The sequence below is a fragment of the Phascolarctos cinereus genome, unplaced genomic scaffold, assembly GCF_003287225.1.
Source record: "Phascolarctos cinereus isolate Bilbo 61053 unplaced genomic scaffold, phaCin_HiC Scaffold_3;HRSCAF=262, whole genome shotgun sequence".
NCBI classification, from domain to species: Eukaryota; Metazoa; Chordata; class Mammalia; order Diprotodontia; family Phascolarctidae; genus Phascolarctos; species Phascolarctos cinereus.
Window position 1 is genome coordinate 165,089,561 of NW_027555736.1, and position 26,736 is coordinate 165,116,296.

The window sequence follows — 26,736 nt, forward strand, 5'->3', positions numbered from 1 at the left end:
CTATTACTCTGTTTTCTATACCACACTAGTCTTAGGAATCAGACAACTTAGGATTCCTAGGAATCCAATTGTTAGGGTTCTGGAACTGACCCTTGAAGCTGTGTGCTCCTCAGCACAGTAATCTCCTTTCATGTCTTTTTCCTTTCTGGAAATGTCGTTCCCAGAGACTTAATCCAAGAATCTACTAAGTGATTTATTCAGTTTATTTTTTCCTATTGGGACACTCTTGTTTTCCTCCCTAGACTCTCACATATTGTTCTTTCCTTTGGGATTAATGAATCCTGTGACCTGCGAGCTTCTTCTGAATTTCTTCTCCTCTTCCTCCATTATTTCAGTAACTATTCCAGCTATTTAAATCCTCCTCTCTACTCCACAACCCTTACCCTATATTTTGTTATTCTGGATGATGAAGTCCATAAACTTTTTCCTGAATGCATCAGAAGAATGAGTCATTCTTGGATACTCTATTCAGGATACTCTTCCTAGATACTCTCTTCTCCCTTGACTTTTGTGACTCTGCTTTTTCCACATGCTGTTCCTACCTGTTTGACTAATTCTTCTTGTTTTCTTTTGGTCATTCATCATCTGCCCCCAAATTCCAATGTAAGGATGTCTATCAGCCCCTTTTCTTTGGTGACCTTATTTTTGCTCCCATGCATTCAGTTATCTGTTCAGACGGATCCAAAATGTAATCCTAAAGCCTTCTGGACATCTCCTATTGGATGTCCCATTGATGATAACTCAAACTTATTATGTCCAAAATAGAACTCATCACAATATCACTCCCCTGCTCAGAAACCTTCAGTGTGGCACTCTGCCTGGAGTAAAATACAAATTTCTTTGGCTGGAATAAGGTCTTCCATAGTCTAGCTCCAATCTTCCTTTCTCTCCAGTTTTACTTCACAATGCTCTAGTTTATGAGTTCTATGTACTAGTCAATTGAGATAGTTTGCTTATCCTTAAATTAAAAATTTTGTCTCCCACTCCAGTATATTCACACAGGTTGACCCCTCATGCTTATAATGCACTGGTTTCTCAACTCTCCTGCTTAGATTTCTTAACTTCCTTCAAGGCTCATATTAGGTGATACCTTCTTGAGATTTTCCTTCATTCCTCCAGGTGCTAGTGCTTTCTCCCATATCAGATCTTCCTAGAGTTCTTTGTCAGATTTATCCTTTGTCTTCTATGCTTCCTCTTGTTAATTAATTGTTTGATTTAAATTTAAGCTCTAGTTTTCAAATTACAAATTATCAGGTGAATACTTTGTGTTTAAGGGTAAAATTTTGATTTAAGATTTGATGCTGTGATTATCCTGTTTCTCTTCTATAAAGAAGTGCTTCAAGGAACATCAGAAAAATGACTTTACCTATCAGTGAAATGTTTTTTTAAAAGCTCTCATAGAATCTTTTTGTGACTCATATTAAGAAACTTAAATAATGGAGAAATTTTGTAAGGTGAGAAATATCACAGTGATTTGATATCTTCTAAATAAATTTCTGAATTTTAGAATTTGTCAGACTAATCAAATAGATGCGTAGTATTCTAGTCAGTTTTAGCTTTAAATTATTTGGGCTTTTTTTTTAATAGAAATCCCGAAAACCCATTTAGCCTAAGCATGTATATATTTATACCTATAGATAGGTTGATAGATTCCTGAAAGCTCAACACAGTAGCTTAGATTTGATAATGTAGCCATTGTAGGTCTGGGAGCAGTAGTACAATTAAAACAATGTTCAGGTCAGATTATTTTAGGAATATGGCATAAAGTAAAATGGGAAAGAAGAAAGGGAAGTTGAGAAAAAGTGAGATTGTGCAGCAGTAATTCTGATGTATGAGGTAAGGATATGGGCCCTGGGCTTGAGTTGGATGGAGACTAACATGATGGAGATTTCCAACTTGAAAAACTAGGAAGATGGTAGTGTTGTGGAAAACTAGAAAAGGAAGCAGGGTGTTGAAACAAAAGAATGAAGGGCTTGGTTTTCTATGAATATTAAGTTTCAGGTATATACAAGAAGAAATTAGAAACACATTGAATGGTTAGAATTAGGGATGAAGATTTAGGAATCATCTACATACAGATAGGAAGGTGAGTTTCCCAAGCTTGTTGAGTGATGTGAGTTAAGTCATAGGAGACATCCATGTTGACTGGTGAGACAGCTAATAGAACTACCTCAAAAAAGTGTTAAAGAAACCAAATATAAATCGATTTCACAAATTAGCTTAGTCTGCAGCAGTGACATCAAACTCAAATAGAAACAGGGGCCACAAAACCATTCCCAAGGAGACCACATATTGACTTAGGAAACCATATATGTTTATGTGTTACTTTTTAAAATTAATACATCAAGTTCTATAAAATCCAGTGAGAACTTCATTTTATTTTGGTTTGGGCTGCATTTGGAAGTGTTGTAGGCCACATGTAGCCCACAGGCAGTGTGATTGACATCTCTGGTTTAGGGAACTCCTTTACCAATGTTTGTCAGAAACTGCTCTGCATCTTATAGTCCTCTCCTCTGCACAGAGAAGTAAATGGCTTGTCTAGGGTCACATAGTCCATATGTGTCAGAGGTAAAACTGGGTTTCTGTCTAGCACACTATGTTGTCTCTCTGTCGCTATAAATATATTTTCTATCTTCTTATTTTCCCTATAATTAACTCTCTAACCAAACATATCTACTTATCTCATACATATAATTTTATCCTATGTATTTTCCTGGCCTAGAATGCCCTACTCATTCCTCCTCTTCTCCTATTTACCTATTTTTTAAAATTATATCCTCCAGAAAACCTTTGCTAATTGACTCAAATCTCCTCTGACTCTTCCTTTACTCTGTGTTTAAAGTGTTCTGTGAAAAGAGTAAAACATCTAATAACATTTTTATTTAGAAAAATTGGTGAGAAAGCCAGCCTTAATTAGTGGAAAGTTTAAATTTTGGAACACTTTTGGAAATTTTATTATTCTTTTTTTTTATTAATTTATTTTTAGTTTTCAGCATTCACTTCCATAAGCTTTTGAATTTTCAATTTTCTCCTCCTTCCTCCTTGCCTCCCTCCCCAAGATAGCATGCAGTTTGATATAGGCTCTACATATACATTCATATTAAAAATATTTTCACATTAGTCATGTTGTAAAGAAGAATAAAACCAATAGGCAGAACCACAAGAAAGAAAAAACAAAACAGAAGGGGGAAAAAAAGAGCATATAGTATGCTTTGATCTGCATTCAAACTCCATAATGGATAGCATTTTCCATCATGAGACTTTTGGAGATGTCTTAGATCCTTGTATTGCTGAGAAGAGCTGAGTCTATCAAAGTTAGTCATCGTACAACGTGGCTGTTACTGTGGACAGTGTTCTCCTGGTTCTGCTCACTTCACTCAGCATCAGTCCATACAAGTCTTTCCAGGTTTTTCTGAAGTGTGCTTGCTCATCATTTCTTATAGCACAATAGTATTCCATTACATTCATATACCTCAACTTGTTTAGCCATTCCCCAGTTGATAGGCATCCCTCAATTACCAATTCTTTGCCACCATAATAAGAGCGGCTATAAATGTTTTTGTACATGGAAATTTTATTATTCTTAAAGTACATATATTAATGCAAATTAGACAAACAAAACCTTGCCTTGTAGAAGTAAAATAATGGAATTAGATTGTGAAATACCCAAGGGCTTTTCTAGCTCTAAATTTTTTGATCTTAAGTCTTCAGAAAATTGCTTTAATTCATGGAAAGGGAAATACGATAAAATATGAACACTCTGTAGAGGGAAAAATTGAAAGTTGCTGCAAGAAAAATATTACCCATAGTAAAGTTTGGAGACTAAAAAATACTTACTGGAATTCCAGAATAAATATGTCCCAAGAAAAAGCGGACAGACATGTTACAGGAGAAATTCAAAGGCTAGAAGCTAGCTGGAGAACCACAAATGACTTTTTGATGACAGTACAAAAGCAGTACTCAGGGATGAAAATTATAGCCAAGACTAAATTAATTCTTTGAAAGAGTTGTTAATAGTAGCTCAAGCAATATGGTAATTGCCTTCAAGTTTCTGAAGAACTGTTATGTAGAAGTAGGATTAGGTTTGTTCTTGGCTGCAGAGGATATTATTGGGAGCACTGTATGCAAATTACATAAAAATTGCGATTCTGATGTAAGGAGAATTTTTCTGCCAATTAAGAGCTACTTGAAAATTCCTCAGAAGATCATACAGGGATAGATCAAGGTACTGGAATCCAAAATTAAGAACAGGATCACTTAAATATACATAACCTTTTAGACTAAGAGTTCTTAACATGGGGTTTGTGAACTTGTTTTTAAAAATATTTCTGTGATTATATTTCAATGTCATTGGTTTCTTTTGTGATCTTATTATATTTTATGCATTTTAAAAAACATTCTTATGAAATTAGAAGGTCTGTTGGCTTTACCAATTTGCCACAAGAGTCTGTGATTCAAGAAAAGGTTAAGAACCTCTGTATTAAAAGAAAACCTTCATGGCTTCTGCAAGTGAAATTTGGGTCTAAAATAATCTACCTAGAGCAGTTGAGAGTAAGTAAGCTTATAGTCCAGGAGGAACCAGTGGATATGATTTATTTAGTTTTTAAAATCTTTTGCCCTATCTTATGTTACTTTTATTTTTAAGGTACAATAGGATTGATAGGAATGATGGTGTCAAGGATGGAAGCTGGCTTACATATACAAATAGACTAAATAAGGAGAGTATAAAACCTTGAGGTTCCCAGAGATAGCACTAGGTAGATTTTATTTAGCATTTTCACAAGTGATCTGAAATATTTTATGTGGTAATATCTCTAGGTTTGTAGATGACAATTAAACCCTTTTGCATAAAAAATGTCAAGCTTCCAGGGGGGAAAAATACAAGAACTGATAAGTCAGTTTGAGGAGAAAGAAAAATAATAAATTCTACTTGCTCAAATTAAAATGTTGCTTTGGCCAAAAAAGCCAGGTAAATGATGGGAACCATTGGATGTGGGATAGAAATTCTATTCTGCCCTTGTAGCAGCCAGAATTATAGGACACCCTTGTTTTGTACATTTTCAGACATAACAGTTGGGAACAGTACAAAGGACCACAAGGAATGACTGGCCCCTGATGTATGAAAGTAGACTTGAAAAAAATTCAGTGTTACCATATGCACACCAAATATTCATTCCTGTCTGTGCTGGTATTTTCCCTTCACTTATTTACCTATTCATACTTCAAGGCCTAGCTCCAATCTCACTTTATCCATAAAACCATCCCTAACTGTTCTACCCCCACCACCCTCTTCTCTGACTCCTCATGTCTTACATACTTTTGGGGGACAAGAGGGACCATTGCTTAAGATTTCATTGGTGTAAGGAATTCCCAGTATGGTAATTCCTCCATTGATGCAGATCAGGAACTAGTCTTAGAACAGTGCCTGGGACAGTTAGAGGTTAAGTGAATTGCTCATGTTCATAAAGCTAGTATGTATCAGAAGCAAGAGTATAACTCAGGCCTTATGTGTCCAAAGCCAATCATTTATCTGCTACCATGCTGCTTCTCATTGCACATATTAACCCTTTAAATTGTTTTTACTTGTTTCATGTATATTTGTCTTGTCTTCCCAATTAGCTTGTAAACTCTTTGAAGACAAAGGTCTTATTTTCTGTCTTTCACAGTGCTTAGCAGTAGTGCTAAGCATGTAACGATCTTGACTAAATGCTGGTGTGAGGGAAGGGCCCAAAGAGATTGGGGCTTCAGACTCCATTGCTAACTACTACTCTGTTTCTCTTGCTCTTAATTTTCATAGTCTACCCTGGAGTTAGTATAATCATCAGTTCTGCTTCCCTACTTCTCAGCCACTCTGGATATACTACTACTTTCCTTCTTCTATACTGCCCAAGGTATAGAATACAGCTACTTTCTAAGTAAACTTAAAGGAATTTACCTGTTCCTGGGCTGGGATTGGTACGCTATACATACAGTTAAATAAATGCAAGATATTTTGAAGAGGAAGAAAGCACTAACAACAGAGGAGGAGCAGTCAGGAAGGATTTCAAATAGCAATTGTTAGTTGAGCTGAATTGTGAAGGAGACTAGGGATGCTGAGACTGGAGATGAGGGGGAACTTCCATGCACAGGAGTCGTCCTATAGAAAGGCACAGAGACAGGTACTAAAATGATGAGCTCATGGAATAGCCAACAAGATTGTTTGACTGGAAAATAGACTATGTAGAAGGGAGTGATATGAAATAAGACAGGTGGGAGCCAGATTAGGGAGGCTTTTATCAGTCAACAAACCTTTAGGTAAGCACTTAGTATGTGTTAGGCACTGTGTTGGACAGTGAGGATACAAAGACAACCATCCCTACCCTTAAGACTTACGTTCTATCCTGGGAGACAATGTAGCCTTTTTTCTTAGTTTTCTCATCTGTAAGCATGGCTCAGCAGACTACCACCACTGTATTGAAACCCTACATCGCCTGGGGTCTTGCTCTGATTTCTTGAATTTCCCTTGAATGTGGAAAGATCTTTACTCTGGTCATCATAGATATTTCCTGTTTTTCTAAATTGTGATCACTAACTGATTATTAAAGTTTGTTCTCTTCTTTTATGAAAATCCATATATGGGAACATTTTTTTAAACTGTAAAACACTATAAACATGTTCAGGAGCAGTATAGTTTTATTTTTCTGAGCCAATACTTGGTCTTATCTTTCTAGTGGACACCATTTTTACTTCAACATTGTATCTTTCCTTATTAAAGTCTGCTCCCTTTGGGTTGTTTGCTAAGTTCCTGTTTCCAATTTGGAGGACAATTAGGGCTCATTTTCAGAGGAGAAATGACATATTCCCTAAACTGGTAGAATAAATGGTCAACCCACCTTAGTTTACCAACTCCATTTTCCTAAGTTCCTTTTGATGCCTTTTAACTTACATAGCAAAGGAAGAGGAGGATTTTTCCCCCAAGATATTTTATTTACATTCTTATTATGTCCAGTTTTTAAAACACTAAAAACCTTTCAAGGAGAGAGATATGAAAAATAAATAGCTGTCTGAAGGGACAGTCACAAATAGGGTTTGGTTTGCTGGTGCATGGCTTAGGATACCAGAGACAAGTGCATTTCTCAGATGTGAAGAAGATATTTAGCAAGAGATTTGCTCACCTAATGAGGGCCTTAAACTGAAATTTGAGGAATGTGGGCTATAATGCCACTGACCCTTGGTCTAGACAAATACTGGGTATTCTCTTTAAGCTAGACATTAGGAAGGCATATTTCAAAAGAATTCAGAAAAAGATAACAATAATTACATGGAATTATTTAATTATCTATTTAATTGTCTAGTTACTTAAGAAAAATGTGCCTCAAGATGGCTAGGAAAACCCTAAGAGATAGAAACAGGCATTTTGAAAACCAATCACTGTCAGGATGAACAAGAAGGATCAGGCATCTGAAGAAATCAGTGTGATTACGTAGGTAATCTTCTGATGAACTCATATTTTAAAAGGACATTTATAGGGGCAGTTAGGTGATACAGTGGATAGAGCACTGGCCTAGGAGTCAGGAGGTCATGAGTTCAAATTTGACCTCAGACACCCACTAGCTTTGTGACTCAGGGCAAGTCACTTAAACCCAATTGCCCCCCCCCCCAAAAAAAGATCATTTATAAAAGATTAAAAGAAGGGTAGATACATATAGGTGGCATGAACCTGTAAGAACATCAGACATAAAACCCAGAATAAATAACATTATGAACTTGATAAAGGTTTGCTTCTTGTTCCATTTCTCATTCTTTCTCCGTCCTTCTTGCAGAGCCTTTGGTCTATGCCTTTGATCTCATCTCTTCCTCTCTCCTCTGAGACCTTACTCATTAATTATCTTCTCATTCCCTCCTTTTCAATTTGAGGTAATCAGATTTGTCAGTTTTGTGTTTTGTAATTGCTTCTCTCATTTGGTTAAGAATTATCTCTTACCTATAATCAAATAGGTAGTTCTTTCCTAAGTAATATATTTCCCTTTCTTCTAATGGTGGTGTTTATTAACTGTGGTATAGTAAGTAGCAAGAGGACTGGGCTTTTGAATTAAAAGACCCTTGTTCATATTGTGGCAATAGGATTGTGGGCAAGTTATTTCAGTACTCTCAACCCATTTCCTCAGCTGTAAATTAGGGATAATCTGTACAACTTACGTTGTAAAGGCTGTTGTAAGGATCAAATGAGTAAAGTATATAAAATACTGTAAAGTGCTATTTAAATGAATGCCATTATTTGTTGTGTTTTATTTCACTAAGTCTCTCTTGACATTTACTCACCCATAATTCGATGGGGTTTTTTTTTGTCATGAGACAGATCACTACTTTCTTAGCAAATATTTCTGTATAATAATAATAATATATTTATTTAGAGTTTTATATTTTCCAAGTCATTTTTACGTATATTTGATTATTTGATCATCTCAAAATCTCTGTGAGGTAGGTAAGGCAGGAATTCTTAGTCCCATTTTACAGATGAGGAAGCTGAAATACTAATCCTTCATGCTTCCTCATTTGTAAAATGAAGATTAATAATACTCTAAAGATCACAGAGATAATATCAGAGCCCAGTCTCCTGATTTCTGTTGTTTTACTTTACTATATTTGTTGCTTGCAACAAGTGAGGCATCTCATGGGAGAGCTCGAAATAAAGAGACTAGGCCAGGTGGGTCAGTGAAGACTGAGTTGTTTATTCATCTGAGGGTCACAGTTTAAATAGTAAAAGCTGCATAGTTGCTAACAATCACCCCTGAGGCATTCCCAAGATTCTTCGTGACTGACTCCCATACCCCCTAGCCCTCATGTGTGACTTTTAAAAAAAAAAATAATATTATTATTATTTTTTTCCATATGCTTTTGAGTTGAAAATTTTTTCTCCCTTTTCCTCCCCCCCACCCTCCCCAAGACAGCACAAAATCTGATATAGGCTTTACATTTACATACCCATTAAACATATTTTCACGTTAGTGAAGTTGTAAGTAAAAATTAAAACCAATAGGAGGAACCATCAGAAAGATGAAACAAAACTCAACAGAAGGTAAAAATAAGTGATAGCGATTTGACTTCCATAGTTCTTTCTTTGGATGTGGACAGCATTTTCCATCCCGAGGCCTCTGGAGACGTCTTAGATCCTCGTAATGCTGAGAAGGGTTCAGTTTAACAATATTAGTCATCGCATAACGTGGCTGTTATTGTGTACAAATTGGTTCTGCTCACTTCACTCAGCATCAGACCATATAAGTCTTTCCAGGTTTTTCTGCAGTCAGCCTGTTCATCGTTTCTTATAGCACAATAGTATTCTATTACATTCATATACCACAACTTGCTCAGCCATTCCCCAATTGATGGGCATCCTCTCAATTTCCAGTTCTTTGCCACCACAAAAAGAGCTGCTATGAATATTTTTGCACGTGTGGGTCCTTTTCCCATTTGTTTGATGTCTTTGGGATATAGCCCTAGAAGTGCTATTGCTGGATCAAAGGGTATGCACATTTTTGTAGCCCTTTGGGCATAGTTCTAAATTGTTCTCCAAAATGGTTGGCTCATTTCACAACTCCACCAACAATGTATCAGTGTTCCAATTTTCCCACATGATGTGTGACTTTCTATTGTACACACCTGCTTGTTATCAGGGTTCAAGGATCTGGTCAGAATGTTCTGAAACCTCCCTATGCATGGAAGAATGGTGAGCCAAATATCCTGAGTAGTGAGCCCTTAAGGGTAGGAACAGGAAAGAGTCAAACTCTGACCTAAATTCCTTATCCCATTTTAGCCTCCTCAGATCTGGCCCTGTACATGTACTGACTCCTTTGGAGTAAAAAAATAATTAATTTGAATATAATTATCCTGAAGAAGAGAAGACTTGGAGGGGGGATATGATACTTGTCTTCTAGTATTTCAGAGCTATCATATTGAAGAAGTTAGGCTTGTTCTTCTTGGCCTCAGTGGACAAAACTGGAAGCAATAGTTGAAAGTTGCAAAGAGACAAGTTTAGGCTTGATGTAAGGAAAAGATTTCCTCTCAATTAGACCTTCTAAAGTAGAAGGGGCTACTTAAGAAGGGAAGTGGGTTCCTTTTTAAAAAATTTTTTTGAGGCAATTTGGGTTAAATGACTTGCCCAGGGTCACACAGCTAGTAAGTAGTTGAGGCTGGATTTGAACTCTGGTTCTCCTGATTCTGGGCCTGTCACTCTATCCACTGTGCTACCTAGCTGCCCCTACTAGAGAGCTTTAGGCAAAAGCCAGTTGACCTTTTTTCAGGTATGTTGCAAAATTTTTGTTCAGGTATGAGTTGGATTAGATTGTCCCCTCCAACAATGACATTCTGTTATTCTTTTTCTTGATCTCACTTATTTATCTTCTCTACTGTAGAATTACTTGTTGAGCCTTACTGCGGATAAAACTAATGCAAAAATTTACTCATTCATTTATTTAGCTAAGGGAAAGAACATTTTATTTGGAATTAGGAGGTGTAGTTTCTAGTCTTGGTTTAGCAACTAGTGAGCTATGTGGCCTTAAATAAGGCACTTAATTTTGCTGGCTTTAAGTTTTTTTATCTAGACAATGAGATTATCCTTCTCATTCTAAAATCCTGTGATTCTATTATTCTAATGCATATATTGGTTTTATGGCATGAGATTAAATTAGCTTCTAATTAAATGTGAAGTTCTTTTTTTTCCTCCTGTGACCATGATCTCTCCCCTGAAGTCTTACCACAAAGTGTCATCATCATGGTGTGCAGGGTATCCTGGGTTCTTGAAGGCTCTCTTTGTATAGCACCTTCTCAGAAGGCCCAAAGCTAGAATGGCCTTGAGCATCTGCTCAGCAGCAAACTTTATGTCATATTCATATCTATATTTGCTCAGAGATTGAGCTTAGCTAAGTGCAGAGAAGGGGTGGGCCATGAGATAATTTTTTTTTTAAATTTTGGCCATAGTAACTCGTAAAGCTTTGTAAGACACAGAGGGTTTGAAATCTGAATCAATAACAGGAGTAAACCAGACTGGGGGAATTATGGATCCTTAAGATATTGAAAGGAGCCAGCATGGCTTCATCAAGAACAAGTCAATTTTATTTCCTTTTGTTGATAGAGTTTCTAAACTGGTAGATGGGGGGACTACTATTTCACTTTTTTACCTAGATTAAGAAAAATAAGTTATGAACTTGATAGTAATTAACAGATGTAAATATTTCTGTATACAGAGAAGGTCAATAAAAAAAGAGGATTGTTTATGAAGCTATGAATCTACAATGTTCAGGGTTTTTTTGAAGTATGTATCAGCTTCAACATTGTTAATAATACAAATGCTACCCTTCCTGTATGTGTCCTCTTCTGAACTTTCATCTGTTTTCTTCTTTGTATTTTAAGGTTTCATTGATTCTCTTTTCTTTCTTTCTTTTTTTTTTTTTTTGGTACCACTATCACTGCTGCTACTCACAACTCTTTTCATTTCTCCAATAAAAGCCCAACTTTGTAACAAACTTTTACCTAGATTCTAGTAAAGCATAGAGTAAAGTCTTTCATATTTCTCTTATGAAAAAGTGGAGAGATGTTGGCTGGACAGTAATACAGCTGGATGGATTCAGAACTGCTGAAATCACCAGGGACCCAGGATAGTCATTAAAAGTTCAAGGTTGATTTGGCAGGACCTCTCCAGCAGGGTGCCTCTGGGGCCTTGACTTTCCCTGGGTGTTGTAACATTTATATCAGTTGATTGGATAAAAGCATAAATGGCAAGCTCATCAAATTTTTAGGTGACACAGAGCTGAGAAGGATAGCTAGCATACCAGAAGATAAGAGTCAGGACCTAGATAAATTTCAACAGATTTAGAACATTGCTGTGAATCTAAAAAAATGAAATTCAATAGGGAATTGGGTTCAGAAATCAACTTCACAAATAAAAAATGGGAGAGACATGGTTAAGATGAATCAGCAATGTAATGTGGCAGCCAGAAAAGCTAAAGGCACCTTGCCATTATGGCAGCAGTAACTTATGCTTTGTATAAGCAAAACTTCTAGGAATAAGGAGGTGATAAGCCCACTGTATTTTGTTCTGATAACACTAAATTTGGGTTATTGTGTTCATTTCTGTACCCCACATTTTAAGAAGGACACTGAAAAAATGGGTAGCATCCAGAGGAGGAGAACCAGGGTGAGGAGAAGTCTTCAGTCCTTACCATATGGAGATTAGTTGAAGGAACCTAGGATGTTTAGTCTGAGAAGGAAAACCCACCAAGGGGGTATGATAGCTATATTCAGATATGTGAAAGGCTATGATGCAGAGGGATCAGCCTTGTTCTCTTTGGCCCCAGAAGGAAGAACTAGGAGTAGTAGGTGGTATTGCAGAGACCAGTTTAGGCTGTTTGTCAGGATAAGATTTTCTCCCAATTAGAGCTGCCCCAAAGTGGAAAGGGCTGCCTTGGTGGTGGGCGGTTCTTCCTTGGAGGTCTTCAAGCAGAGGTTGGATGACCATTTGATGTGTATCTTATGGTGGGAACTTCTTCTGGGTATAGGTTGGACTGCTGAAATCCCTTGCAACACTAAAATTCTTAATTTCTGTATTGTGAGCCAACACAACCCTTAATTTGTTCAGTTCCTGTTGCTTACTTAGGGTTATAGAGAGTTGATAGGTTTTGAAATAACCTCCTGATGAAAATATCTGTTTTGCTACTTACAGAAACAAATTGGAGAAACATGGTAGAAACCTCAGATGGACTGGAAACATCCGAAAATGAGAGAGATGCTTCATATAAAGTTCTTGCACCCGAAACATCCAATAAAGTTCCAAATGACAAGGTTCCTGTTAATAAGCAGCTACCCTCAGTGACTACCAGCAGCACTGCCTCAACTACAAACCCTGGGAAATGTACAGTGAGTGACAAAGAAGAAGTGAAACCAGATGACCTCGAGTGGGCATCACAGCAGAGTACAGAGACAGGGTCTTTAGATGGGAGCTGTCGAGATATTTTGAATTCTTCTATCACCAGCACCACAAGTACTCTTGTACCAGGGATGCTTGAGGAAGAAGAGGAGGAAGATGATGATGATGATGAAGATTACCCCCATGAACCCATATCTGTAGAAGTGCAACTCAACAGTAGAATTGAATCATGGGTCTCAGAAACCCAGAGAACTATGGAAACCCTTCACCTTGGGAAAACCCTTAATGGAGCAGAGGAAGACAATACAGAACAAAGTGGAGAAGAGGAAATAGAGGTTCCAGAGCAGACAGATCCAGTAACTGACAGTGAGGAATGGACAGATGATAAACAAGCAAGCAATGTCCAAGAGAAACCTAAGAGCTGCAGTTCTCTTAATAAAGAGCATTCTGATTCTATTACAACATAAAAATGCATAACTCAGGAAATTAAAAGAAAAACATATGTACTCTATATATATATATGTATATATATATATATGTATATGTATATATACATAAAATTAACTGTAAGGGTTGCAGCCATTACCTTTTATGCTTCATCTCAACATTTTGCACTGTTAAATGTTTAATAAGTGTATTTAATTCCCAACAGAAATATTTTTGTAGTTGTCTTTGTTACTTGTTTCATTATGATCTGTAGCTTAGCTTTTAATTAACATCAAAATGTATTTTTAAGAGCTATCTATGAAAATTTTGGCAGATAAGTTCCAGCTTTTTCTGTGATAGAAACTAATGTTAAAAGATAAGTTTTAAGGGAAATAATTTTAAAATGCCTATTTAGGCTCATATTTTGAAAGCAGAAGATACAAGTTTTAAGATCAACAACAGCTTACCGGCATTTTCATTCAGAGTATCCCACTGTAATTTTGATTTCTCTGCCCATGTTGTTCTAATGAAAGCAATGGGGGGGGGGGGTCTTTTCTGGCTGCTATAAAAAAAAGTGGAGATAATGCATCAAAAAGAAAACAACCCACCCCATTGAAAGGAAAAGGATGACTAGTACCAGAAATGTTTCATGATAAGTTTGATGAAGCTGTTATTTGGCCTTTGGAAGCATATTTCAAAGGCTATTCATCCATTTAAAAAGATGCAGATTGTAATGAGAAGAAATAATACCTCTAAAACTTTTATGATAGAGGAGGAAACTTAAACCATGGTGACCAATGATGGTCTGTGCTTGTCACAGCTAATACTAATTTTCTACAATTATGGTAAAGTAAACCATGATCACCCTCATTCTGATATTTGTTTTTTACTCACATACCTCAGGAATGCTGTTGTACATGATCTATATTATACAGAATTTGGCATGTTTTGACAGGTAAATATTTAATAGTTAAGTGTAACTGTATATGAAACACTTGATGTAAAGTATTCAAAGGCAAAGCTTGGATATTGATAGATGCTGATATTATCTTGCATGTTTCTAGATCTTGACCCTCTTAATTTGAGTTAAGGATCTGGTTTGGCACATAAGATCTTGTGTAGACTGAAATCTTTGCATGTCAGTTGCACTAGCCTAGTGATATATCTCCTGCATAATAAAGAAGGAAGACCGTAGCTACTAACATAGAGGAGAGAGACAAGGCATTTACAGAACTGCAGCAGGTATTCTGGTGACTTAAAATTCAGAAGAGCAAATATAGAAGAAGAGAGGAAGTTGTCTTAGTTGTAGTGAAATTTACCAGATGATGATCCAGAGTAAGCAGTTCTATGTACTGTATATTTACTCCCTGATCACTTTAAAAAAAAAAAGTTCATGTCACTGCCCTTCTTTAGCAATGTGTGCATAGAAACTACCTGCTTTGAGGAGTTAAACTTACTGAGCTCAATTCTCCACCTCTAGTCAGACCCCTAACAGGCTCTCATGAACCATTTCAGGTTTGTGATGGTAGGAGAATCAGACCATCCCGTCCCCACCTCTTAAAACCAAATCAACTTTTTGCTCACCAGCTATAACTACGTAGGCAATAAGACTGGTTCAAACATGAAATCTAGGGATGGGAAGAGATAGAGTTCTCTCCTTGCCACACTACTGCCTGGCAGGTTGTGCCTCACAGAGCCAGAAGAGGAGAATTGGGCAGAATATTTATTTAACTCGTTGGAACTACTGTATTAGTTTTGGTATTTTACAGTTTTTAGTTCTTGGAACGTTCTAGGGTTAATGATTAATGTTAGCGAGTGTTTGAGACCCACAGAAAATTTGTGGATTATAGAAAATACAGTTGAGAGACGTATATGTCTAAAAAATGTTGATAATCTTTTAACCTTGTTGCTGTATGAAGGGGGAACACTATTGTCTTTTCTTTTGTTCCCCAGTACAGACTCCTAGGCACTAAGTAATGGGCATTTAAGAATGCCGTGTGTAAGGAATGACGCCTCTTAAAATTGTAGTCATGGATAGTTACGTGGCAGATCTTACTGTCTCTACACATGTAGAAATATTAGCCAGTATGGGAGATGATAGAGGTTTTGAACTACTGACAATCTCTCTTCCCCTCAAAAAGTGAATTTAAAGATTTTAGTACTTTCTGTGATGTATATTTCCTTTGATTAGTCAGTGTCAGTGATTCAGATAACTCTTGATCTTGAGATAAATACTGCAATGGTTTCTTATATTTTATATATCTTTTCTGAACTTGAATTGTCATTTTAAAGTTTTTTGACTTTGTATACAGGAAACGTTCGGGTAATCCTCAGACCACCAATTACTTGTAATTTTGCTATAGATTTCAGAAGTGTTCTATAATGTGTGCAATAGATCCTCTCACAGTTGTGGTACCCATTCTGCCAACACACCCCAAGGGACCATGGCCTTTTTATAATAGGAGACAGGTCACCTCTAGAGGCTAAACCAAAATTTGGCAAAGGATGTGCTACCATGCTGAGAGATTATGCTTAAGTATTAATAATGTGCTTAGGACTTTTTTCTTTTGATAAATTATAATAATGTTATAATTGTAATAACTACAGTATGTGGAGAAGGTTGTCTGGTATCCAAAAATTAGGAGTTTGGGGGGGAGAGGTTTGAAGAACAAGGAAGAGAATTCATGATAGTGAAATTGTGATTCTGTCAACGCTCAAAGCATAGCTTTTTTCCTAATTTTTGGATAGGTTATTTTATTGGGATTAATTATTTGAAATGTTATATTTCTGTTTCAGCATATAAGTATATGATTTACTATGTGGGTTATTATTACACTCCCCAAAACAGATTTTCTTGCTAACGTAGCTTTGTTTGCTGTGAAGATAACTACTCATAAAAGAAATGTTCATATTAGTTTTAATTTTTAGTTTAAGCCATTTGTAAATCCTGTAATATATTTCTTTTGGCTAAATACGGGGAAAATAATGTGAGGATATAGTTGAAAGAACAGTTTTTAAAGGAGCTGACTGGAGGTCATTTTTACAGAAAAGGTATTTTATATGCCTCCAATACTTGGGAAAGAAATTTAGTCAAAAGGTAATTCATGGAGTTTGTCAATTAAATATTCAGAAACTGTTCATGTCAGAAAAATGCACTTGTTTGATTTCTTAACATAAGCTGGGGTGGGATAGGGGAGGAGTGGGAAATGTTATGTGCAAATGGGTGATGAGCTATACACGATTGAGTTAATTTCTTTAACATAAAATTTAAATTTAATACAATGTTATTTTAAATATATGTATACAGAGTATTACTGGTTGAAAAGCTGCTGTTTGCTTTAAAAAAAACTGTCATTTTAAGTATTTACTCTAAGTTGTGCCAACTCCTCAGAATATTAGCTTAATCTATTTAAAATATGGACCAGGTTTAATGATTTTTTTTAAAAATTGCAATGAAATAGATTTATTTACAAACAAACCCTTTCCTTCCCTTTCTTTCCCTCAACAAGCAGAGTGAAGCCATAATGAAAAACTATAGGGTTTTCAACCCAACCACACACCACAGAAACTACCAAAATGTCTGTTTAACTTGAAATTTGAATCCCAAGTACTGAAAACTTACTGTTGGCACATCTCACCTTCAAAGTGTTCATTTGTTGCCTGTAATAGTGTGTTCTATTATTTTAAATAGTTCCTAATGAAATGCCACATTTATCTATAATTTAATGTCTTTAAACTTATACTCTGGTATAAATTTAGTATGAATTAGAACATGAAGGTTTTAAAAATTCTTTTGGTTCTTTGCTATATTCAGGATAAGTGTTCTGTTAATCAATTTGGAGTAATAACAGCTTTTTGCACTATGTAAATATTAGTGGGGACTCTTACATAACCAATAAAATGATTGTAGGAATTTGGTCATTTATTATAGTTATAAATAGATGAAGATGTAATTATTCATTAGCATCATGAATATAGAATAAATATGGGAAAATCTTGATTGTAGGGTTGTTAAACACTGAAACAGGTTTCCAGAAGAATGTTGTTGAATGTTTCTGAAATTCCTTCAGAACAATACCCATAGCATTCTAGTCAGTGTGCTGAAGGTGCTTTGGCTCTAGGCCAACAGCAGCTCCTCAAAAAATCTCCTGAGTTAGACTTTGTGTTGGGTGTCTTCTATTCTATTGGTCTCCAAAGTTTGGATTGGGGGTTGGGGCTAGAACCCAAGGGATGTATTATCAGCCAATCATACACACTCCCCGGGTAGTCAATGGAGCTCATTTCCAACTTGCCCTCACCTGTCCTTCATCCATTACAGCTCAACACTCCTCAACTCCTTCACCTCCCAAGACTGTACTAGCTCCCAACATTCTTTCCCAGGCCTTAACAACCTCTCAGTGAAGTTGTAACCTAACCTTACTCAGGCAGTCAAAATAGTAGCTGAATTTGTATAATGAAAAAAATTTGGAGACCCCCATCCTAGTAAGGTAGTCTTTATAAACTTTTTTGGCTGGACACTCCTATTAGTAATTTTTGAGCATGTATGTCACATAAATGTGTGTTTGTTTATAAGTTATGTACATGTACCACTGTACTAATAATTATGTAATTAATAAGAATTTATTGTGTACCAGGCAGTGTGCTAGGCTCTAGGAATACAAATACAAAGTGCCCGGCGCATAGTAGGTGCTTAACAAATACTTCTCTTCCTTCTCTTCTCTTCCCTCCCTACTTTCCCTGTCCTTCTTCCTTCCTTCTATATTATTACTGCTTGAGATTTCTCCTAGAATTCTTTTACCCGTTAGCATTTCTTCGTGTATTATGAGATCTTTCTTTTTGTTTGTTATTTAGTTTTTACCATTTTTTTTTTCTGCCCGGTTTTCGTTATGAGTTTCTTTCTTCCCACTGCCCTTCTCCACCATTTTAGTTTTACTTTATTTGGCATTATTTTGCTGTTTGAGGTAAGAGAGCAGGGGAGCTGTGCTTTGACAGAACCAATTAGAGTAGACCCCCCAAACTCTCAATCTGTAGTTACTACCCAGAATGCAAACAACTTCTGTCCATTTCCCCCAACAGATGTAATTGTTTTTCTACAAACCAACCAGAAGGTGGTGTACATGACACCTGCAGTCAGCCACAGGATACCAACAGTGCAAAAACTGGGCATTAATCCTAAAATACTAGCTTCTCTGTGGTGTTAGTAGCTTAGTTGTTACTTTGAATTTTGGATTTGGGAACAAAGCAGCTGAAACTGTAGGTCAGTTGCTGATCTGCATTAGTAGAGGGAGTCTAGTAGCAGATAATTTCCTTACCAGGAGTTTTCTGTACCAATGAAATCAGTGGTGTGGGTTCCCTTCACCCATCCCACCGCACCCCACGGAAGATCAAGTTGCTATAGTGCTGGTGTGATCGTGACAAAACACCATTTAGTTTAAACTACAGTCTTTTTATTTATATTTCATCAATTCACAGAATGTTAGAGCTGAAGAGAGCTCATTTACCTAAACTGCTTTAATTTACAGAAGATGAAATAGATCCAAGTAGAGTAAGTCATTCTCCCTGAAGTCTTTCTATTACAGCAGAGCTATTCAGATTCTCAGGGCAACCTATTATTTCCTTACATGATGTTACCATCAGTTCCTTCAGGTCTTTGGTCATGTGTGTTTTCCTTTATATATTAAGTTTGGTTTATCTAGTACTTATTTAGAGACTACCCTAGTAAAGGATGAAGACTGATGTTTCTGATATTGGCAGTTCAGATTTTGTTTACTTCAGCTTCTAAGAGTGGACAGCTTAGTGAATTTCAGGGCCAATGGAAAGATGCCCCAGCAAAGTCCTAAGAGATCACATATATAGGAAAGTGGGGACCTCCTTAGCCTTTCTGTTCACATTCCAAAACCTTTATACTTACCACCCTATGCCTGTCCTAATTTGCTGACATTTGTGGTAGTTAAAACAACAAGCTCACAATTTTGTAATGGTGCCTGCCACATTGGACACAGGCATGAAGTGACTAATGAGCAGTACACTCAATGTCTATGTGAATATAGTTTGTCTGTTGCATTTAATGCCCCTTATGTCCAGGGCTTTGGTCTTAGGAAGGGCTGAAGTGAACTTAAGGACTCCTAGTTGATATTTCCAATTGCCTCAACCCCAGTTGCCAAAAGACCAGGAAATAAATAAAGTTATCTGTGTTTTGCCTTTTGCACACTTTGATTTAAAGGACTTTGGGATCACAAGTGAGAACTGTAATCTTGTGAAGTATGTATTTTTATAATTTATGGGTAAACAGTATGGGTGTTCTTTTTCTAGGAAGAGATCGTGTCTTCCCCACTGCCCCCTGCAGTGTGTCTCTGCATTGGTACAACAGTGCCTCTGTGCTGGTACTTATTTTTTTCTTAATATATTTTTATTTATTTCATGAAAATATCTCCCAATTACATGTAAAAAATTTTAACATTCATTTTTTAAAGTTTTGAGTTCCAAATTCCCTTCCTCTTGTCCCTCCCCCACCCCTTGATAAGGTAAGCAATATAATTATGCTAGTACACATTAAAGGAGAAATTACATAATTTTAAAATGGTAGCTAGTCAACAAGTATTTAGTAAGCACCTTTGTGTGCCAGCCACTGTAATAAGTACTGGGAATACAGAAAAAAAAAGGCAAGAAACAAAAACTAGTTCCGGTTCTCAAGGATCTCACAGTCTATTGGGAGAGACAACATGCATACAACTATGAACAAAATGTAACACAGGATAAGTTGGAAGTAACAGAAAGAAGAAACTAGCATTGAGAAGTATTGGCAAAGGCTTCTTGTAGAAGGTGGGATTTTACCTGGGGCTTGAGGAAAGCCAGGGAGGCAAGAAGATGGAGATGAGGAGGGAGAGAATTCTAGACAGGAGGGATAACCAGTGAAAATGCCTGGAGGTGGGAAATGAGGGATAGCAGCAAGAAAGGCAATATTAATGGATTGTAGAGAAGTAGAAAGTGAGTAAGGTAAGAAGACTGGAAAATTAGGAGTGGGTCAGGTTGTGAACTGTGAAAGCTGAAAAGAGGATTTTATACTTGATCCTGGAAGTAATATGGAGCTACTATTATATGGGGGAGGAGGGAGTGACATAGACCTTTGTTTTAGGAAGATCAATTTTGACACCTGAGTGAAGGATGGGCTGCAGTGGGGAGGCTTGAAGGAGGGAGAACAACTAGAAGGCTATTGCAATAATACAGGTGTGAGGTGTTGAGGGGTCGTACCAGAGTGCTGAGTGTCAGAGGAGAGAAGGGAGCATACACGACAGATAATACAAAGGTAGAAATGACAGGACTTAGCAAAAAATCTGATATGAAGGATGAGAGGGAAGAGTTGAGAATGGTGCCTGTGCTGTAAACCTGGGTGCATGGAAAGGTGATGGTGCCCTGGACCATAACAGGAAACAAGGAGAGGGAAGAGTTTGGGAGGAGGATAATGAGTTAACTTTTGGACCTATTAAGTTTGTGTGTGGTTTGTTTTTCATTCTTGAAGAGGACCATGACATCAGGAAGCCGATGCCATGACTTGCAAGTAGATTGGATTTGAGTGAGGGAGGGCTGTGCAAAGTCACCAGCTTCGCTTTCTCCTCCAGAGTTATCTGGGTCCACTGGCCAGATATAGATCAGGACCACTGGAGATGGCCCAATATTGAGTTTAAGATGCCTACAGGATATCCAGTTTAAGATGTCCAGCAGACTTTTTTTTTTTGGCTGGGCAGTGTGGTTAAGTGATTTGCCCAGGGTCACACAGCTAATAAGTGTTATGTGTCTAAAGTCACATTTGAACTCTCGTGTCCTCCTGAATCAAGGGCCGATGCTGTATCCACCGTGCCATCTAGCTGCCCCTCCAGCAGACATTTTGAAATGTGAGACTAGAGATCAGGAGAGAGGTTAGGGCTGGCTAAGTAGATCTAGGAATCGTTATAGAGATGGTACATGCTTTCTGAAGTCATGACTCTGCAGGTCTGATCATATCACTCCCTCCCCCTCCCACCACTTGATAAACTTCATTAACTTCGTATTGCCTGCAAAAGCAAATACAAACTGCTCTGCCATTCAAAGCCCTTCATAACCTAGCTCACTCCTACCTTTCCAGTCTAATTACACTTTAACTCTCCAACACATACTCTTCAATCCAGTGACACTGGACTCCTGGCTGTCTCATGATCAAGACATCCCATTTCTTGGCTCCAGGCATACTCTGGCCATCCCCCATGCCTGGAATGTTCTTCCTCCAATCTTTGCCTATTGACCTCCCTGGCTTCCTTTAAGTCACAACTAAAATCCTACTTACAGGAAGCCTTCCCCAATTCCAGTGCCTTCTCTCTGGTAATTATTTCTTATTTATCCTGCATATAACTCGTTTTATATATATGTATTTTTTTTTTGTTTGCATGTCATCTCCTCCATTATATTGTAAGCTCCTGGAGGGCAGGGACCATCTCTCGCCTCTTTTTGTAGCCCCAGTGCTTAGCATAATGCCTGGAACGTAGTAGGTGCTTAATAAATTTTAATTGATTGACTGATTGACTCAGGGATTGATTATTTAATTATGAATTATCTAGGTTCCTTGCTTTTTACTCACACTTCTCATTCTGTTCCCATTGGTCCATTTGTTTGCCTGACTTTAGTACAGTTTTACTGTCCATAAAGACCTTTGCCCAGGAGTAGTGTGAGATAATTAGTTCTTTCTTAATAACTGCTCTAGTCAAAATGGATGAGACTGAAACTATTGGTTTTTAGAGTATCTGTAATTTTAGCTTCCTGTGCTACCAGTCACTTTTCCAAGCCACCTCCCTCTCCCTAGTACCAATCTATAGAAAATTTGTTGTTCCTAATCCATGTATAATTCCTATTTAAAAGGGTGCATGGAGTGAGGAAACTTTTACAAATCTGGAAAAGAGACATAAAGATGTCTGTGTGTAAAGCATGTTAGTTATTTCTCCATGCTTATAATTTTCATAACACTCAAGATGTTTGCCAGGGACTCTAGATCAGAAGTTCTTAACCTGGGGTCTGTGAACTGGTTTTTAAAATATATTGAATATTCTATTTCAGTATAAATGATTTCCTTTGTAATACTGTCAGGCTTCACCAGAATTGCCAAAGGAGTTTATGGTACCAAAAAAAGAAGTAGGAGAAGGAGGAGGGAAGAAACACTGCTTCTAAAGAGATTTAAAAAAATACTTATGAGAAAATTGCAAAGCCTTTGAAAGAACCAAAAGTGGAACTAGGAGGACACAGCAGGGCTCACCAGTGGTGTTTGGGGCACAGGGATTGCATCTAAGTGCTCTGAAAAGTCTCCTTAGTAGCTCTTGCCAGCAGAGGCAGGTTAAGCAGCAGCAGCTTCTAAGTGTAGTCCAGGGACCCAACACTGTTAAATGCTGGTACCCCAACTGCTTTGGCTATGGGGTGTACTCTGATCAGTCTCCAAATGGAGGAAAGTAGGAGGAGAATGTGACCTCAGAGGTTTAGTGGGATTGAACCGAGCAGCTAAGGAGTTGGGTTTTTTGTCTTTGTTTTTTTGGGTTTTTTTACCAGCCAGCTTTTCTTACAAGATACAGTGTAGTAAAAAGATCACTAGATTTGAAGTCAGAATAGCAGGATTAAACTTTAGCCCTGCCACCTGTGGGGCTTCCTGACTTCCTCATTCTAGGCCTTCCCATGGGTAAATTGAGCAGATTGTATTGCCGTCTTTGAGGCTCCATGTGGCAATAAATGTTATCCCTCCACATATAGTATGTTGTTGCAGGCTGAGAGGTTGAGAGTTTGTGACCCCTCAAAGACCGGAGTACAGGGCAGGTAGTCTGGAATGAATTCACAGACTCAAGCATTCTTTAAGCCAAGGTGGCAAAGTTTTATTGTTACGCGTTTCAGCCGGCAAGGATTCTTAAAGGATCCTGCAACCTTAGAGAGGTACAGTTAAAGTTTATATAGGATAAAATACAATAAAACATATGTCAAATATGCTAACTAGGGGATTCAGGGTGGGATGAGGGAGTGGTTAAGGAGAGGTTAGTTCTCAATTGAAACTCAAGATAAGAAAAATCCCATTATTCTAGAGAGTATCTGGTCCCAGACATCCTGGGCCCAGTGATAACAAACAGGAAGAATACTGATCAGCTCTATCTGCTCCTGGAATTTGCTTGACACAGGAAGGGGTGTTTTTAGTTCACTCAGAGCTTAAATGATTATCAAGGGACAGTGTTTCTGAGGCTAGGGAGAAATTGGGGTCTGAGTACAAGCACCTAAACATAAGCACCCAAGCATAAGCACCCAAGCATAATCACATCTCTGATATTGTTCAGTAAACTCAAAAGTGGAAGCTCAATTTCACATGCATTAGAGGTCAGAGTCCCTAAGTTAAACTTTTTTCTTCCAAAAATACTCTCCTTAGAGTCCAGAAAAATGTGGTAAGCTCAATTTAAAAATAGCTCTCCAGGGGGTAATGACCCTTCCCAAGACAGTGATTTTTATAGGACTTAGATCTGAAAGCTATCACAGAATCATACATTTAGAGTGAGAGAGGACCTTCAGAGGCCATCTAGTAAAACCCTTTTATTTTATAGATGAGGAAACTGAGGGCCAGATTGGTTTAAGTAGTATACTCAAGGTCACACAGGAGTTTAATTATGATTGGTTTAAGTAGTATACTCAAGGTCACACAGGAGTTTAATTATCAGAGCTGGGATTTGGACCCTGGTCTTCCAACCCCACATCAGTGTGCATTTCCCCAGACTACACTCTTAGAAATCATCTAGTCCAGTCTCTTCAATTCTATCAGTGAGGAAAGTCAGGAGATCACACGGGGAGTGAAAGAGCAGAGCCAGGATGCAAACCCAAATTCCCAGACTCCAAATCTAGAGGTCTTTTCTACTCCATGTGCTGCCTTTTCACTTTGAGGGGAAGAAGGAAAAAAAGGGAGGAGACAAATTGGAGACAGCCCTCATCCCACTAGGAGTTTCCTGACCTTTGCCACAAATCTTGGTGTCACTGCCAATATGTTGCATTCCTCTGAATACAGAACACCCTTTACAATGTAATCTTGGTGAAAGGAATGTTATATAGAAACACTGAGAAAATTATTTTTGTTGTTCAGTTGTTTCCAACTCTTTGTGACCCCATTTAGGGCTTTCTTGGCAGAGATGTTAGAGTGGTTTTGATGTGGATACAAATGGTGCCCTAAGGGTTAAGGACAATATTAAGGGGTGCTTTTCCAGTACTTTGTGAACCCCCATAGCTTATTCTGTAACTTGAAGGCATCCTAAAGTCCTTTCCCCCTTATCTTAAACGTGTACCAAAAGAATTGCTTTTGTGCCTCTTATCCTGTGTTACCCCTGTCCTTTCATTTTTAACCTGTGTCCTCATGCCCTGTCCTTAAATCCTTAAACCATAAATTCCCCTTGTCTCTCTCACGCTATGTCATAAAGTCCTTTCTTTAATCTTTAACCCCCATAAAAAGCTCTAAAACGACATCACCATTCTGAAATCTCTAAGCATAATTCCCCCAAATATTGGGGTCTCACTTAGTTTCTTGCTAATAGGGCCTATGCTGCTTACATATTAAATAAAACTCCAAATAAATGGCTACAGAAAAAGTCTAAGTGAATTCTTTCACACCTGAACCCCTCTCCCAAATCTGACCTCAGCAGTTTTTCATTTCCTTCTCCAGCTTATTTTACAGATAAAGAAACTGGGACAATGAGGGTTAAGTAAGTTGCCCAGGGTCACCCAGCTAGTATCTGAGGCTGGATTTGAATTCAGGTCTTCCTGACTCCAGGCATTGTATGCAGTGCACCACCTACCTGTCCTAAAAAATTGTAGGCTGCCCTCAAGTTTTACACAAGCTAGATTTGGGCTAGAAGCAGTGCATTTTAAACAATAACCAGGGGACAGCTAGGTGGTGTAGTGGATAGAGCTCCAGCCTTGGAGTCAGGAAGAACTGAGTTCAAATCCAACCTCAGACACTTGACACTAGCTGTGTGACTCTGGGCAAGTCACTTAACCCCGATTGCCTGTTATTTCATTATGTTGCAACAACCCTATGAAACAAGTACTTAGAGGTATCATCACAATTTTATGGATGAGGAACCCGAGGCAAAGAAAGCTTAAATCACTTGCTCGTGGAGATGTTGAAAGGAAAATTCTTCCTTTGGGGCTTCATCCTGATTAAAGAGGAAAAACTCAAGACAAAGAAAATTAAAAGGAGATGATTATGGGTAGTCAAGGCAGTAACACATTGACTGGCTGATCACTGAAGATTAGGGATGGCTTCAAGGCAGGAACAGTGTTTATAGGTAACTTTAAGGCAATTTAGCTAGAATCACTTCAGCAGAAGAGTTCCCCAAGATAGCAAGAAGGAGACAATTGGCAGATAGGGGTACAAAGGTCACAGGCAGGACATGACTTGGCTACTTGACCAATTATCAGGGGACTAGAAGGCACCTCCCCTAATACTGGTGGACAAGCAAGACTGGAAACGGCGGGATACTGAGTCAGCAGATAACTTTCAATAGCCACATAGCAGTAAGTGCCACCCAGACTTCTTTAGAATGTTCTCCCTATTCAGAATGATCCGATGCATTACTTGTACAAAATGTTTACCAATGCCTGATCCGTTATAGACATATCTTGTAGCAGTTCATCTGTCCTGAAGGTAGAATGATAATTACTGATATATGTGTTTTAAGGTTTGCAAAATGCTCTACACATGTTGGCTCATTTGATCCTCACAACAGTCCTATGAAGGACATGCTATTATTATTCCTGTTTCACAGGTGAGGAAACTGAAACAGATTAAATGACTTGCCCAGGGTCACAGGTCTGGAACAGGTCTCCCTGACCCCAAGATCAGCACTGTATTCACTGCACCACCTAGCTGTCAAGGAAGAATGTGAAGGGAGCTTTAGGGTAAGTGGTAACTTTTCTGACATTTCAAGGCCCAGGTTGAGAAGCGACTGGGCAGAGCAGTTCAGGCCACATGGAGTGCAAGTGTATCCTTGAAAAGGTGGTTACCAGTGATGGAGTTGTAAGGCTGATTTGTGGTTTCTCTTTTATGAGTAGGACCCTGATCTATTATTCAGAGATGCAAGGTGGGTTGGTCCCCTACCTGGGCTAGTTTTTTACATGTGAACTTTTGCCTATGTACAGGAAAACCTGAACAGTCAGGTTTCCCTTCTGGCTCATGGGGCCCACCAGTGAGTAAATAAATGAATGGGGGAAAAAAAGCATTTAATAAATGCCTAATGTGTGCAAAATCACTATGCTAAGTGTGAGAGATACAAATACCAAAGGAAAACATTCCTTGCCCCCAAGGAGCTTACATTCTAACCAGGGAAGATAGCACATATAGGGTAATAGTGGCCAGGGAAGCATGTTTTGGA

At 37.9% G+C, this 26,736-nt stretch overlaps 1 protein-coding gene across 3 annotated transcripts in view; it reads left to right on the top strand.

Moving 5' to 3' along the window:
- Nucleotides 1–21,876, top strand: part of SECISBP2L (SECIS binding protein 2 like) — a 78,890-nt gene extending 57,014 nt beyond the window's left edge. For all 3 annotated transcript variants that reach the window (XM_020977697.2, XM_020977641.2, XM_020977553.2), the window contains one exon: nucleotides 12,698–21,876. In XM_020977697.2, the coding sequence (XP_020833356.1) occupies nucleotides 12,698–13,368 (671 nt within the window). In that variant the 3' untranslated portion in view covers nucleotides 13,369–21,876. The remainder of the gene's footprint in view (nucleotides 1–12,697) is intronic.
- Nucleotides 21,877–26,736: the final 4,860 nt, after the last annotated feature.